This window comes from Hippopotamus amphibius, chromosome 4, assembly GCF_030028045.1.
Source record: "Hippopotamus amphibius kiboko isolate mHipAmp2 chromosome 4, mHipAmp2.hap2, whole genome shotgun sequence".
NCBI classification, from domain to species: Eukaryota; Metazoa; Chordata; class Mammalia; order Artiodactyla; family Hippopotamidae; genus Hippopotamus; species Hippopotamus amphibius.
In genome coordinates, this window is record NC_080189.1 from 89,814,471 (window position 1) to 89,831,451 (window position 16,981).

General features: G+C 37.8%; 1 protein-coding gene across 1 annotated transcript in view; it reads right to left on the reverse strand.

Annotated features, from left to right (window-relative positions):
- The window catches only part of MAGI2 (membrane associated guanylate kinase, WW and PDZ domain containing 2), a 1,275,509-nt gene that overhangs the window by 152,073 nt on the left and 1,106,455 nt on the right, over window positions 1–16,981 (reverse strand). Inside the window, exon 12 of the mRNA XM_057732512.1 lies at window positions 13,334–13,523. Within this exon, the coding sequence (XP_057588495.1) occupies window positions 13,334–13,523 (190 nt within the window). The remainder of the gene's footprint in view (window positions 1–13,333; window positions 13,524–16,981) is intronic.

Below are 16,981 nucleotides of genomic sequence, written 5' to 3' on the forward strand. Positions count from 1 at the left end.
TCATACTTTAAAGATAAGACAACTTAGAAGAATTCAGTTCCTATTAAACAGTTCATTAGAGTTGAGTGGTAAAAGGAAAATGAAAACTTTGCGCTATACTCTATGAGTCTCAATTACTTTTGAACTCAGCTTATTCTGAGGTCCACAACATATATATGAAATCACATATTGGGGTGTGTGCTAAACTTTTGGGATCCTGAAGGCAGGTGGAGAAGCTCTACAAAATCATGGCAGGTACCTGCGCTCCTTCCAACAGAGGTAGAAAGGCGAGGGGAGATGGGAAGATGACAGATAATGCCCAATCACTACTGTTCAAACCTCTAAAACTTGGTTATGACATGATTGCTCTCATCAATCTCTTCTCTAGGTTACTTTAAGGAGGACTCTAGACAATATACACATAAAAATTACCAAGAAAGCATTGATATACTTTCAACACTTAAAACGACAGAGCTAGCGTATGTTGAATCAGAATCTTCCATCGACTTGTAGATACTCTCATTTTTGCATCGCAGCTGAGTATAGTGAGAAATTTTTTCTCCAGTGGCTTCAGCGCCAACCCATATTGCATGAGGAGCTCCAGAAGGAGTTTACTTTGTGATCCATTTTATTTGCTAAGTAAAAACTTTCCCCCAAGGAAATGCCGAAATTATAACAATCCCAGTAATGAAATTTTGAGATGTGTCACGATACAGGGGAGTTGTCTGGTGTCAGAGAATGCTGTAATTCCTGGGAGAATTGGAAAGCTTTTCCTTAATGAATGACTCAGGACTCCATTTTACTTAGGAGAAAAATATAGATGTTTGCTAGTTAATTTTATTTAACTCTGAAGAACTCCATAGATGTAAGCAGGGTGTGCAGCCTCCTCCCCCTATTCTTTGCCTGCATTTTGGTCACATTCCTATCTCCTGACTAGTGCTCTGACCATTCTGATTTCAAATACAGGGTGGTGTATGCCAACCTGGTCACCTTCACTCTCCATTCTTCCAGGCTGAGATGGCCAGCTTCATGGTACATGTGCACATAGAGACAGGCAAAGAGACACCCATCAGAGAAGTGTGCCCACAGATGTGATTTATTTTTTATTTCTTTGTTAATTCTGAACACAGACTCAGAGGCTGCAGGGCATGGAAACTTAAGAGAAACAGACAACTGGAAACAAAAGTTTAAATCACAGATTAGGCCTTAAGGCAGTATTTTGTTGTTGTTGCTGTTATTGTTTAAGGAAGATAAGAGCTTTTAGAAAGATAATTTTTCTTTGGTTTCTCCCTCCCTCTTTCCCACAACCTATCTGAGTCGGGCTTTAGAAAATAACTAAAATTACATGCATGTAGCTGGAAACATTACTTTTTTTCCTCCCTGCTTTGTTAGCTCTCTTGAAAGATTATGATGTTTCTGATACTCTCCTTTAGCTGCTCTTCTGGTCTGAGGACATATTTAATGATTGCATCATGCTTCATCTCTTCCCAGGTCAACGTGAGGACTTAAAGCAAAGAAATTCAAGGGCCACTCTTCACCCCTCCCTCCAGAATTTAACAATCCTCACCCCTCTCTCCAGTTGGTTTGCAAATCATGCACCTGGCAGGTTGTTAGATGAAGGGTCTGGTGGACACCTAGTGGGAACTGAGTCACTCTGGATGTCACTCAACCATGCTTCTACCAATTTTTTTTTTTCCTCTTCTGCCTTCTTATCTATTCTGTATCATGCTCTTTTTTTCTTCTTTTTCCTCTTCTTTTTCCTTTTTGAAGAACTGTGAAGAGTATTCGCAGGCATTTCTTGGTGCAACTCAAGATGAGGCAGTAGTTGTGAAGAAATGGACTAAGAGAGAAAACTCTTTGGATGTTGGTGTTCAATGGCTAGCCATGGCTGGAGTTGTTTGTTCCTTAGAAGTTGGGTCCTAGGACTCTCAGGCATTATGAAATAATGCATCTTAAGATCCTTGTCTCAGATGGACTTTGCGTGACCACCATGGCAAGCTATGGAAATATAATTTACAAGTCCTGATTAATCCTGGGCTCTCACTAATATTGAAAAAGCTACATCCAGGTAGCAGGGCAACCTCTGTCAGTAAGGAAAAGCAGAATTTCAAAAGCTGATTCTTATTTTGTACTAAGACTCCAGGAAGACCTCACATGCTATAGGTACCCTTGGTCTGGCTGTGGAAAGACATAGCTTTGTGCACAGTTTCAGAGAAAAGGGTGGGTGACTGAACACTGATTAATTTTGTGAGTGGATTCAAGCTTCAAAAATGCAAAGAACAGCATTTTTATGGATTAATTTGGCACATGGGATGCTGCTGTAAACATGTCAATTAAATTTTGGTACTTGAATCCCCTTTCATGTTTTAATTAAACATAAGCACCATGGGCTTATTATCACAGTTTGGCACAGAGAATGAATTCATTCAATTTTTCCTGCCGGAAAAAGTATTAATTTTTTGGCTCTTCCTTGTAAAGAGATCTAGGAAAGACAGTATGAGGAAAGAATCAAGAATCAAAGGTAGCTCTTAAATATATCCCTGGCAAAAAAAAAAAAAGAAAGGAAAAGAAAAATGTCCCTGGCATCTGGATTTCCAATGCACTCCAGATATAGAATGAGTTAAACGGGAATTAAATAGTTTGTATTGCTCGAATCTAACATTACCAGATAAATAATATGTTTTTGTCTTAAAAGAATCCCTTCTCTCTACCTTTTTCTCTTTATACCTTTGGTAATATGGACATGACCAGTCATGTTTTAGCCATAGTAGAAGCCATCTCCCACTCTCCATTTGGCTCTTTTCAAATAACCAAAGTTTTCAAATAAACTCAGATTTTCCCATCATAAATACTCCCTTGCTCTCCTCATCCATTTCTCTCTTGAAAGAGTGGTCTCTAGGGAGGTCTTCACTCTCTCATCTCTGACTTACTCTGGCCAGTCTGTTTTCTGTTCTCTTGGCATTATTGAACTGCTCTTGTTAAAGTCATTGATGACATCCTAATGACCAAATCCAATGGCCATTTCTTCTTTGCTCATTCTGATTGATTTCTGTGTCTCATTTGATACTGTCTACTCACTCATTATGACCCCTGATTTCTTTTGTTTCTAAACAAGAAAAAGTCCTCTTCCAGAAGTGATTTCTTCTCTTGGTTTCCATGATACTCCACACCCTGGTTTTCTTGTCTTTGGGTGGAGTTGTCCATTCAAAGGTCCTGACTATGGATTCATTGTTTCTTATTAACATTCTCACTTGGTGATGGCGTAATTATCTTTGTCTGTCTATAATATTCCATTATGCACAGCCTGTAGGAGTTGCTAAATAGATGTTTCTTGAGTTTAATTATTTTAAGATACTCGCCAATCTAGTGGACCTGATAAACCACAGTGTTATTCTACTATTGACTTTTCACTTGGCTTCATAATTACATCAGGACTTCCTACCATCAATTTTGCCTCTGTACCTAAGCATCTTATGCAGCTAAAGTTAATAAAATACCTTATAATTATGATAAATATATCTCAGTTAAAAATCATGACACAATTTGATAAAGAATATTTTATAAACATGGGAAGTAGTATAGGAGATCTATTTATTTTGGAAGGAGTCATAATTTTACAGAATAGTTTCCTAACTTGTGTGGACACTTAACAAAATATTTGGATTGGTTCTTTTCCTGAAAATCTGGATTGCATAGTAGTATAATACACTCAAACTACATTATAACTTTTCTCTTTCAAGTAATGTATATTTTTTTGAAATGTAAAAATATCATTTTGCACATATATCAAGGTAATCTAAGCTATGAGGTAGTTCTTCTCTTTCTTCTTTCGTTTTTAAATAAAGTACATTCAGAAGCTGAGATTTTCAAGAAATGTGCTTGCTGTGGCCAGTAAGCTGAGATTTAGAATCTCTAATTAAATCCTGCTTTCATTTTACAACTGTAATTACTAGGTCTCATTTTGCCTCTGGTTATAAGATATTCTCAAAAATTACAAGGATTTTACAGTCATATATTCTTATATACTAAGAATAATTATGGTTTAAAAAACTTCAGACCAACCTAAACAAATACTTTAGTCATTATTTGAGGACAAAATGCTAAGCAATCCCGTCCATATTTTCTATATACCGCCCCCCCGCAAAAAAAATGACGTGGAAACTTACAGAATGAAATGATCTCAAGCACATATACTCTCCAAGGGGTGTTAGAACATGCTGAGATGGATAATGAGCTGTCATCATGGAAACACTCTATAGATGTGTGCCGTGAGCCCACAGATCTGAAATAGTACTATTATTATGAAACGTTCTTTTCTACAACTGTTTCAGTGTTCTCACTTTCAATCCAGTGGTCTAATCAGCAATTCAAAGCACTTTCTAAGAGTAAGAAAATCTGAATCTTCCTTTTCCTCCTTCATTTCCAGAACATTATACATTTAAGTCCAAACCAAATTAATAAGTATTTTCAGAACAATTAGGTCAAAAAATTTTTTCTTTTAAGTAAATCAATTATTACTAAAAGCTCCTAAACTTGAAACTATGCTAATCTATTCTAACTTAAAATACTATTCAAATGTACCACTTTATAATTGGCATGGTTGTAAAAAATTAAATTGATATAAGTATTTAGTTGCTGTGAAAATAATTTCATTCTATGTTAGCAAAATTTCTAGTAAGTTTTATGGAAATGTCTAAATTGCAAATCTCTTGAGATACTCTAGCTTCTTATTTCTCTTTTCCTAGTTCAGTGCTGTCCAATATAAACAAAATGTAAGCTACATAGGAAATTAAAAATTTTCTATTAGCCACATTTTAAAAAGAAAAAGAAACAGGTACAATTTTAATAATATGTTTAACCTAATATACCCAGAATATTATTTAAGCATTACTCAATATAAAAAATAATTAATGAGATATTATATGTTTCTTTTTTTTTCTGTACTAAGTTTTTGAAATCCAGTATGGATCTCACACACGTCTTACAGCACATCCAAATTCAGAGTGGCCACATTTTAACTGCCTAACAGCCAAATGTGTCTAGAAGCTGCTGTATTGGATAGTGTGGATTTAGTCAGTCTAGTGGCTTTCTTTGGTTTGTAATCTAGTCTTTTACTAAAGCATTTTAAGAAAGAACTTAATTAATATGACTGCTTTCCTTTGTCTTTTGTTTGTTTCCTTGGCGGCCATTCAGGTCAAACTTGGTGAGACTTGCCCTCTACCTTAAATACATGCTTCTGTGGGTGCGTGAAATTAGCATGGTGATTATATACTGATAAACTGGTACTACTCAGAAGGATGATTTGTTACACAAAATGGAAGACGTTGCATTCACAGGACTGTGAGTACTGAAGAATACTTGCCAGAGGAATCCATTCGAAAACTGGTCCTTGGTGGCACTTGTTCTGGATGGGAAAATGGGGAATTAAAATTGAAATTCATTTATGGCATTTTAAAATTCATCTTTACTCTTTTTTTGGCTCCAATTAGAACCCCAATCTTGTTCTCGTGTTTAATGATTTTTTTTCTCTAAAATCCATGGATGTTAGTGGGTAGATTTTACCCTGTTTTATGCATATGAATGTGTCCATAAATGTATTTTTTTACATGCAGGCAAAAATCTGAACTCTTTTAGATCAAAATGGAAAAAAAGATCATTATTTCCAAACATTAACCTTTGGTTTTCATTATAAGAATGCTTATTTGAAAGTAAAATCAATCTAAAACCCAAAATATATACAAAATAAACAAAAATTTTTGAAATCATAATACTGTCATCAAATATTTAAATGAAAAGTGAAAAATTCAATCAACAATTATGTTGATTTATGTACACCAGTCCAAATATTTTGATACTTATAATTATTTGGATAGTTCAAGTTATGTATAAGTAGTTGGGTAAAATTGGTTTATTTTAGAAATAGGGATACTTCATGAGAACTATGTTGTCATCTATGCTACATGTAGCATAAAAGTTTATGGACATGAGTGTAAAATACTATATATATTCTATAATGAATATATGAAGTACTATGGAAAAAATGGGTATTTTACCATTAAATTAAAAAAACTGAAAGAAGACCAAATTCTGATTGCTTTCTTACTGAGCTTTGCTTCAAATGAAGAGTCCAACACTATTCAACACTGAAAATGAAACAGAAGTCTCTTGAGGGCGATGATGAGGCTGTTCCCCAGGGTATTCTGCACAGCTAGTCTCACTCATCTCAGGGAAAATGAGACTCCCTGCCAGGCAATCTGTGTTTTCAAAGTAAATTAGATTTCCAGCAGAATTGTTATTTTTTAAAAAACCTTCATGTTTAGTGGGACTGCTTAGGATTATGAATTGAGAAATATCCTTTCTTCATAAAGATGGAGCTGTAAACAGGGATGGAAGACTGCTCCCTTCTAAACACTTCCATTAGTTGTAAAAGTGACATTTTATATTATCATAATCTCACTAGGACCTACTTGCCATCTAGCAATTACACTCAGTTTACTGCAGCCCCGATGGTCTCATTTTTATTCATGAAAGTACTTTGGGTTACATTGTCAACTTGTGCTACCACCAGAATGCTTTGACAAACTAAATAACTTTCAATCAAGGACTGATTTTAGAGTTTATTTCTCATATTTCCACTCCCTTTTATCCCCTGTCTGATTCCCGGAGCATTATATTTTAAACTACTGAATGAAATAAATTTATAAGCTAATTTCTAAAATACATGGGAAAAATGTGTTTCCAACCTAACTTTTATTTCACTATCTTTATTACTTAGCTATTTCTTTTTCTATTAAAAGGAACCTGTTAGAAATATAATACCATAGTTATTTACCAAGCTACTTGAAAGTACTGTATTTGAAATTAGATTTCCAAATTAAAATTTACTTATGAAAAATGGCAAACAAACTTAACTGGATTTAGTGATCTTTATCAATATACTATAAATGCAAAGTGACGCATAATGTGATACATCAGAAACTCCAGCTGAAAGGCATTTTTTTTTTTCCCACAGATCAAGCCATAACATAAATTATACTAAAGATAGCAATAATGGTTTTCCTTAACAAGGTACAGGAAATTAACCTTCATAGTACAGTCAAGGACATTTTAAATGATACTATTATCAAATTTTTCTGGCCTTTTTATGATTCTAATGTTAAAGTCACTGGTAAAAGTGTCTTAACACTTAAATATCATCTTATTTTGATTTTTCAGTAAAATAAGATAGTGTTCTAGCGAACCTCTTTGGGTGGTACCACCCACAGGCCACTGGACACCAGCACACATGGCCAGGGCTTGACCTAGCAGTGTTCGGATGTGCAGATGTTCTCCTAGAGGCCAAGGTAGCCTTTCATAATCACTGAATAGCTGCCTGCAGCTATGGCAGCCATGAATTTATCCAAACCTTCCCTAAACCTATTGATGTTTCCAGATTGACTGTATTAAGTATTTAATCACAAGGGCAAAGGAGACTGGAGAAAAGAAGTCTCAAGCAGAAGCACCTGCATAGGCTTCCAAGCTCTGGTTCTGGACATGATACATCTTGTGCATCTATCTACCTTACGTGCTGTGGTTCCTTCCCATCATCAGTTTCCATCTAGCGTCCCAAGTGCTGTGCTGCAGTGGATGGTATTTTTACACCACCCCAGCTTTCCAAGTGGCTCTGCTGTTAGGATGGGAGACAGTGCAAACTACAACCCTTGCTCACTAATAGCAAGGAAGGAGCAGCAGAAAAACAGATGGTTTAGAAATACAACCACCCTTTTGGGATGCTATGAATTATATGTACATTGCAATACGGAACAATGAAAGAATTCCACATGGAACAACAAAAGTGCAGGATAAAAGCCAACGACGTGACAAACACAATGGTCCATTTTTGATCGGCTATGAATTATAATTTCATTTCAAACATAGTACTAAAAACAGTCTTGTTCTTCCATTATGCTCTGTAACTGGCTTTGTGGTTACTCTTTTACCTTTGGTACAATACTCATTGCTTATTATGGGTTAATGCTTCCTAATTTCTCCAAAGAAAGATTGATTGTGTGAGCTCATTTTGAAGAAATTCCAGAGAAATTTCTGTTCTAAAGAGGTCCTACCAGAAGGCACATTACACCATATGGATCACTGACACTTTTATGACCCTACATTTGAGTGATGTCTCACTGCAAAGTAGAATGGATATGCTGTACCTCATAAATTGTTTATTTATAATAAGCAAGGTTCAATGTGAACAGAAAAAAGTTTGGACAACTTTAGTCATAATTCAACTTGGGTTCATACCAAGGGACAGAATCATGAGGGAAGAGTTTCAGGGAACAAGGATTTTTCTTCTCCGTCTCTTTTTTGTTTTCACCGGCTTGTCTGCTCCAGCTTCTGAGGCTGCAGTGGGGAGTGTGCCCAAGAAATGGCCCCATGAGCTGAAGTGACAAGATAAAACTTTAGAATAAGTCTGACTTAAAGAAAAGTGAAGCAGCAGGACAGGGCCCTCATTCCTAAATCATCAGGTCCCTTAGCATGATCAAACTTTATTTTGTAAGATTCCAAAGTAAGCCATACTCTTTTTCTTTGGGAAACACACTGTATTGCCTTGTTCAGCATTAAAAAGACAAGCCAGGAGAGCCATTCTTCTGCAGTTACGTGAGTACAGTCTTTCTTAGGAGCAGGAAGACAGACCAAACTAACTCCCTTTTGGTCCTGTGATTATTGCGATGGTGAATATGATTTATTCTCTGTGATAAGAATAAGAAATTCTCTTCACTTAAATGAGTGAAGCCTCACTGTCACATTTTTTCTGCTTAGTATCCCATGCTCTAGACTGTGCATTTGTACAGTTTTCTGGGTATGGAAGGAGTTCACTGGGTGTTTGGCTACCAAGACAAGTCACCACATACGTCTTTACCTTAAATTAGGGACAGAACATGTATGGTCAAAAATTCAGGGAGCCAAATAAATTAGCTTGAAAGAAATTATTTATTTGAGTAGGCTTTAAAATTTGTATTCATGGCCTGTACATTTAGATATATGCTTTTCTTGGACAGTAATGATGTCTATCTCTTTAACAGACTATGTAGGAAAAGGAAGTCATATAATTTATCATTCAAATGAGAACAAGTTAGAGCGTGAAAAGGGAGCTATTAATTATGCCAGGACAACGCAAAGCAGGATTGTCCCAGGCAAACGGGCATGTGTAGTCACCCTAGATAGTCTTACGGTTAAGTAGGCCATTATAAAATGTTTCCTATCATATCAGATATATGTTGTTGAAGCAATGATGTAATCATATGTAGAGAAAGAAGAGCAGGGGGAGATGGGAGGGTGGAAAACAGTGAGGGCCTTTAGAAATAGTCTTTTCCCCCCAAGGTTAGAAATGCTGTAGGAAGCCCAACATTTAGAATGTTAGCATACAAACTGAGGCAATTCAAGCTCTTCCTCTTGTGATTGCAAAGAAAATTAAAGCCCTTCTTTCACGAGAAAGAAAGATTTATGGGAAAAGGACAGAGAAGGGAGAAGTAAAAAATGGCATGGCTTAACTCATTACACAAAGGTGGGTATTTTTCTTTGCTTTCAATTTTAAAAAATCCAAGTAATGGAAACAGCAAGAAGTCAATTATCAACAGAGACTATTACACAAAGGAAAGTGAGATTTGTCTAAAAGTCTTGGATAGACATGAAGGTGGGTAGATTTTTGCTATTTTCTGGAAATTGCGGGTAATGATATAGGGTCAATGCTTGAATAACTAACATAAAAACACAGAAACCCCACTGGTCAAAATTTCTTTGCGGACTTAGGCATGGTTCTTTTATTATGTATATAAGCTTTAAGCTTAGGTGAAAAGAAATTAATCGGGAAAAATTTCCTTTTTTTGCGTGGAGCTCTCCAAAAAGAACTAATGAGATTTTTGATAATTATAAGATATTTAACAGAATACATTCTCCCAGCTAAATATCAATTTTGCGCATGGAACAAGAAACTATAGGCCTAATTGTCTAATTATATTTAAACTATTGTCTATATTTACTGCACAATTTTACATGGTAAAATACTGATATTATTTGCTCTGTTACATAATACAGTGTCGTTCAGGAATTGCTTTCCTGTGTTTTTGTCTCCAATTTCACTGTAAGCTTCATGTGAGCAGAGATCATGTCTTGTGATTTTTCTCTCGTGGAGTGCCCAGCAGAGGTCTAGACACATACTGTGTTTCATACATTCTTGTTGATTGATGGGGAGCCTGGAGGTACCAGCTCTGGGCCCTCTTGCCTGATGCTCTGAAATCAGAGGCATTGCCTTGCCTGCTGGGTGGAAGAATCTTCTTTCTCTCAAGTCCCATGTCATCATAAGAAGATCTTATGAGGACAGGAGGTGTTTCTAGCTTTCCTCTCATGAGCACGTACCTGCCATGTTCTGTTTCCTGTGGCTCTAGTATCTTTGTTTAAAGTCACAGCATTTTTTTTTTTTCAGGAATATATCTTTATTAAGATGTCCTGTGCATGCACATTAAAATGTCAGCATAATCTAATTAGGAGCCAAATGAGGCACAGCACCATTTACATCATTTGATAAATTTCCATCATTTGCAGGGGACTAGTGATTTGAATCCAAATACTTCTTGACAGCCTGGATATAACAAACATTCTGTAGTTCTGTATAGCAGAAGCTTGTGGGTGGAGGTATATTCTTTTATTTGGTTATTGCAACCCAGTTTTGAACGTGAATGCAAAATATCTGTTCAGCATTAGACCTAGATGTAAAGGAGGATACCATGAGGTCGTAACAGGTCAGGGAAAATATCAAAGGACTTTGTTTAGACAGCTTTGGTTAGGATTCCGCTCCATATTTTCCCTGGTCCCACTGCTTTTTCTCCTAGGAAAAAGTTTGGTATTTTTAAATGAGAGAATGAGACTTTTTACACTTGGAAATAGGATGAGTATAGAGGTCAAAAGTCTGTTATGTTCTATCAAGACCCTGGCATGTGAAACCGAGAAAAGCAGAGTGAACCAATCAGCTATCCAGAGATTAGAGAAAGTGGTGGCATGCTTTTTTGGTTTCCTTAATCTTCAGGGCAGAACTTTTCTCATCTTGACATGATTTCTGTATTTCATTCACACTCCACTTAGTGTTATGAAATAACAGGACAGAAAGAGAAGGATAGGAAAGGAAATGAGCTTGCCCTCTTTTGGCTCCTAAGGGTTGTGACCCTGAAAACATTACTGTGACCTTAGAAACATCAGAGAGAGCTGAGAAAACAAGAAGGGGAGCGCGATGAGAAAGGCAGAAGCAGAGGCATATGTGGGGCTTTAATGGAAGCACAGGGGGAGCCAGGCAGGCAGTCAGGATGTTTGTTGTTCAAGTGGCTGCAGATGCAAAGGGGGTACAGAGCTCCCTGAGGAGGACTGATAAAGAAAGTCAAGGAGGTTAAGGTGGATTGGTTTGCTAGGTTTGTCACAGGTGAGGAGCAGAAAGGCAATGAACAGAAGGAGCATTGCAGGGGCTGGATAAAGAAATCAGAATTTGTTTAGGGTTGAAAAGAAGGTCACGCACAATTCCTTCCCACAAACTGAGTGCACAAGAACGCAACAGACACCATGAAGAAAAGATGGAATAAATACCAACATTGCCTTTGTCCTGAATAATAAAACCTTGCATTGGTCAGGAAACTGCAAAAGAATGGGAGCAAATGACTAATGAAGGGATGAAAACAGGAGGAAGCTTCTCTTGCCGCTCCCTAAAGGTAACCACAAAATTCAACAAGCCAAGGACAGCAGGATGATATGTTCCACCTTCTGAGACAGAACTTTTCCTGTATCCTGATCTCTATACTTGTTTACACTTATTCTTCTTATCTCCCAGTTAAATTTGTGAATGCAGGACATATTACTCAACTTTGGAATCTCCCCATGGTACTGAGGGTCAAGTGCATATGCAATAAATACTTGGTCATTCAAGCAGAAAAGGTATTAAGAACTGTGCTGAAATCTTTTCAATTTTTTTTCAGTATAATGACCATTAATAGCCTGAGTTCATATCTTGTATTACACAGTGAAAAAATGCCTATTTGTTCTTATTCTATCACAGCAAAAACATTCTTACTACACAGCTCTTTAAAGACATTTCAGTTGTTCATCCAGAAGGAGAAGAATGAAATACAGTAGTCCTCACATAGCCAATTATTTTTTATAAAGTGGCAGGGGTGGGGGGTGGGGTGGAGGTTCTCTTTGATGAAGATGATTTCTCAATGGCCTGTTGTCCTAACTAGTTTATCAACCAAGATTACCTTTACAGAGAGTTGTAGAGGATGGGGAAAAGGTATTATGTCTACTTTCCCCCTTACCAGCTGGGTGTATAATTCTCAGCCCCTGAGCTCATCAAAGAGTAAGCAGATTTGAGATCCTCTGAGATCACACACAATTTAAAACTTGCTATTCATGCTTCAGATGATAAAGTTGGAAAGAAGACACTGGTGGAACACGGAAACAAAGGAAATCAGCAGACCATAAATGGGATTGCCAGAACCAAACCCTTCTCACTAGGCTAGTTTTCTCAATGCGTTACTCAAGTTCATGTTGTACTGTGTATTTCCCTCATAGATTATACATCCATGCCATTTGGATTCCTGTCTTCTAACATTCAAAAGAGATGACCTGTTAGATGGTGAGAAGAGGCACAATGAATGTATATGCAATATTAAAAACCTTTGTTTTCTAATATTTATAAAGTGCAATGAAATAATTTTAGAAGACCTTCAAATAGGATGACAAGTACATACACGGTACTTTATGACAACTTTCAAATGGGCCCCAGTGCATTAAACAAGAAGCAGAAGTTTCAGGTAGAAATGATGGGCACCTGGTCTGTGCTGCTTTCGGAACCATAACTTTCACCATTATGAGTCGGAAGGACTTGGCTAACATTTTACTCACATTCCTAAAATCTTCAATGACTGCATTCACGGCTCTGAGAAAATCTATGCGTCAGACTCAAGATCAGATTAAACATAATAATCCCAACCATTTATTCTTATTATCTGGTGGCTTAAATAAAACTAGCAACCTCTTCCCCCACTCCCTACCCCTGGCCCCCCAAACACATTCCTGATTTTCCTCAGGAGCTTAGGGGGAAAAAGTAGGAAACAAAATTTAAAACCAAAAGATATAAGCTTTTTTTTGAATTGACAGACATTTTTCTTTCTTTTTTTGAAGAAAAGTTTAGATCAGCTGGCTTTACTTTTGAGATGTGTTTTGAACCTCAGAATATAAAATCACACCAGACCATTTCAGCCTCAATATATCTCCTGGCAGGGCTTCAGCTGTTATTAATACACCCTTGTTTTATGTGGCTTTCACTTACGCCTACTTTCATAAATGGCTCTAGATTTCTCGTAGAGCTCATATGGGTCAGGCTTCCTTGGGTCAAAGGCCTCTGTTGAGTCGGGAAAGGAACTCCTGTGAAGGGCGGGTGGGAAGGGCAGGTTCTGCGGTATGGCCGGAGCAGATAAACTCGTCTGAGGACTGCCTTGATTCTCCCATCGGTCCATTATCTGGAAAGTGAAAGAGAACAGAAAAGACTGGCAATGAACCTTTTCTTGTTGTTTCCCTTGTCACACACCACAGCCTTCACCTTTAAGTTTGACTTTCTTGCCCTGCAGACTTTCCTTTCACAAAACATTCAAGACTTTGGTGTAAGTGCTTTGAGAGAAAACTTTCTGTTTCTATATAATAAAGCACCATAGATGGTTATAAATACGTGTGGTGCCTGACTTTTGAGTGCAAACTTTCATAACTTGTCACCTACTAGCTAATAATTTTCAGCAAATCACTTACTCTCTCTGAGTCTGTTTTTTCTCTCTATAAAATAAAGATAATATGCACCTCAAGATAATTTATCTGTAAGTGCTTATAACTGCACGATATTGTTCCTTTTCTAAGATGACCCCAATTCATGACACTACTTTTACTGAAGAAGACAGTCTGCATGTATCCATTTGACACCTATGTATATCCGAACCACCTCGTACACCTGAATATTCAATCACTTTCCTCACAGTTTATAAGTAATTATACAACCTTTGGGGTTTCTGAATTGTTCCATATCTTAGGAAGCCTCATTTACTGCTGACCTGGTGGCTTCTTCTCTGAAATGCTGCTGCTGCTGTTGCTACCATGATGATTTATTCACGACCTGTAGAATGCTTTCCAGCTCACCAGGCTCTCTCATAGACATTATCTTCTTTGACCCTCACTATAGCCCCATGAGGTAAAGCAGGCACTCATTTCCTTCTATCAAGGAGAAAGCTGAGATCACCTGTTTGCACAGCTAACTTCAACAATCAACTGATTGCTCAATCAAACCCAACTTCAGCTTTTCTGCTTTGACTAAAGCTGTTGTGTGCAGAATGAGATTAGCGTACCCTCTTGTCGAAATTTCTGCACTGGGTGAGCATGGTCCTCAGGGTAAAGGCTACTTTCTAGTGAGGCATGGTGGCTCCTCACGGTCCAGTTCTGATCCTTTTTCTCATATCCACCAATGGTCTCTTCTCTCATTCCCTAGAATCCATCAGGCTCTCTCCATCCTCTGCACCCTTGCATGTTTTCTTTATTTCTCCTTCCGCCTGCAAAGTTTACCCATTCTCTACTCTTCCATCTCCCATCCTCATTATACCTGGCTACTAAATTCAGATGAGACACCTCCTCCAGAAGGCCTTCACTGACCATTCCTGATCTGGTTACTTGTCCCTTCTGGGTGCTCCCACAGAACCCTCTACCTACCCCTCACAGTCAACTGTAATTGCAAGTCTACCTTTATCTACGCGAATAGATTATGTTGGGGACCGAGACTCTTATTGTTGTATTACCAACACATAGCAAGTGCTCCGAAAATGTAAATTTAGTGAATGAATGAAATCATCAATAAAATATAGTCACTTGTTCTTTCTTTAAAACCAGTTTTGATACACACTATTTTGAGGTTAGCAGGAATATAACTTTCTGGCCCCTACTGCACTATCCTGCTTTTGTTTTCATGATGGCTATATTTTGGTCAGGGCTCCAAAGCCAGCTGTCACCTATCAACAATAAAAGTTTTAAAACTGGAGAGCACCTGAAGTACTATGTACTGTGTTCTTGTGTAACATAAAGGTCCCTGTGACCCACTTATGTACTTGGGGACTGTGGCAGGGGTTGGATAAGACAGCAAACAGAAAAAAATGGGTCACTGACTCTTCTCTCAATGACTGGTGCTACAGTCTGAATGTTTGAGGTCCCTCAAAATTCATATATTGACATTCTAACACCCAAAGTAATACTACTAGGAGGTGGATCTTTGGGGAGATAATTAGGTCATGAGGCTGGAGCCCTCCTGAACGGAATTAGTGACCTTATAAGGGAGACCCCAGAGAGCTCTGTAGTCTCTTCTGCCAGGTGAGGTTACTGCAAAAAGATGGCCATTTAGGAAGTGGGCTCTCGCCAGGCACTGAATCTTTTGCTGCCTTGATCTTGGACTTCCAGCCTCCAGAACTATGAGAAATAAATTTCTGTTGTTTTATAAGCCACCAGTCTATGATGTTTTATTATAGCTGTCAGAAGAAAATGAGACAACTGGCTTCACTTTAATTTGTTTTCCCTATGGGCTACTGACCAAGATTTCAACTGAACAAAGGTTCTAGAGCTAACAAAGATGGAAAAACCCTAGCTGAGTTCACTTCCCTAATATTAAACATAATCTCTAGGAGCACAGAGAGGTCCAGCAGCTGTCAGTGGTAGACCCTGGGTCAGAAACCAATCTATAAATATAATGGAAGTGCTTTTTTACATAATAATACATTGAAGGGAATAATTGGTAAATTTGCTTAGAGTTCTGGCTAATTTTGTGCTCAGTGACCCTTTTGGTCCCATTTAGTAAAAATCTTTAAATATGTGCTTTGTAATTCATTTGAAAGCAAAATTTGCCTAAGAAACCATTGTAGGTTCCTTTGGTCATCCATTCTCTGTGCCTTTGCTGTGACAGGAAGACCTACATTGTGGCTAAAGGCATATTCTTTTTTATTTTTCACTTTGATTTAGGCACCATGTGGGTGCATTCTAACTGTGAATTTCTCCCTTCTGTTTCCAAACATAAGATATTAAATTCTAAAAAGTAAACGCATTAGAAATATGGTCTGAACGGCTGTAGTATCCCACTTGTCATCATAGGGCTTCAGCAAATGTCTATTTCTTTCTCCCATCTTCCATGGGGGGTTATCTGATTCCCCCATAAGTCTTGCTGGTATATGTACTGTTCACGTACAGTCACTGAAGCAAACATGCTTCAGGTGAAATATTAGTATTCCAAAAAACATTCTTAAAACTACGAAATAAATAATGCTTTGGGGCACTGTTTGGGAAAGTTTCTGTGGCAGACTGACAAATTCTACAATTTCTGTAGCACAGAGATGGAGAAATTCATCGAGTCCAGTTCATGCTTAGGAAAGCATTCACAATGTCTTGTGACATTCATAAACCCTCCAGTCACTCTGTCAGGGATTTGTAAGACTGGAGCAGAAAATCACAGTGCCCATGAAATTACTGAAAAAGCAGGCTCAGTGTCCTTCACTCTCCCACCCTCTAATCGAGTTATTTGTTGATCCAACCCAGAAGACCATGGAGCAAACCCCCTGCCCTGGGATCAGAGGTCACCGCCTGCTTACTGGGACTGCTGTGCTGATGTGACAGCACCTTTTGAAGGGTGCCCTCTGTTGACTTCTTCCTACCTTCTTAGATAACCTGGTCTTTGCACTTTTGCTTTCCAGCTGGGACACCTTGTGCTCACTTGTTCCTCTCAATCTTCATGAATCACCTAGATTCTGATCCCACCCCCTTATTCCACCTACTGTCTTCCTGGCCTTGACCTTTAGAGAGCTGTGTTACCTGCCAGGTGTCTACCTTTCAACAAGGCTTCTGATTGAGTCTTGTCTAGTCTCAGTGGTGTCCTTACCTAGGCCAATATTTATAAACACCTCAC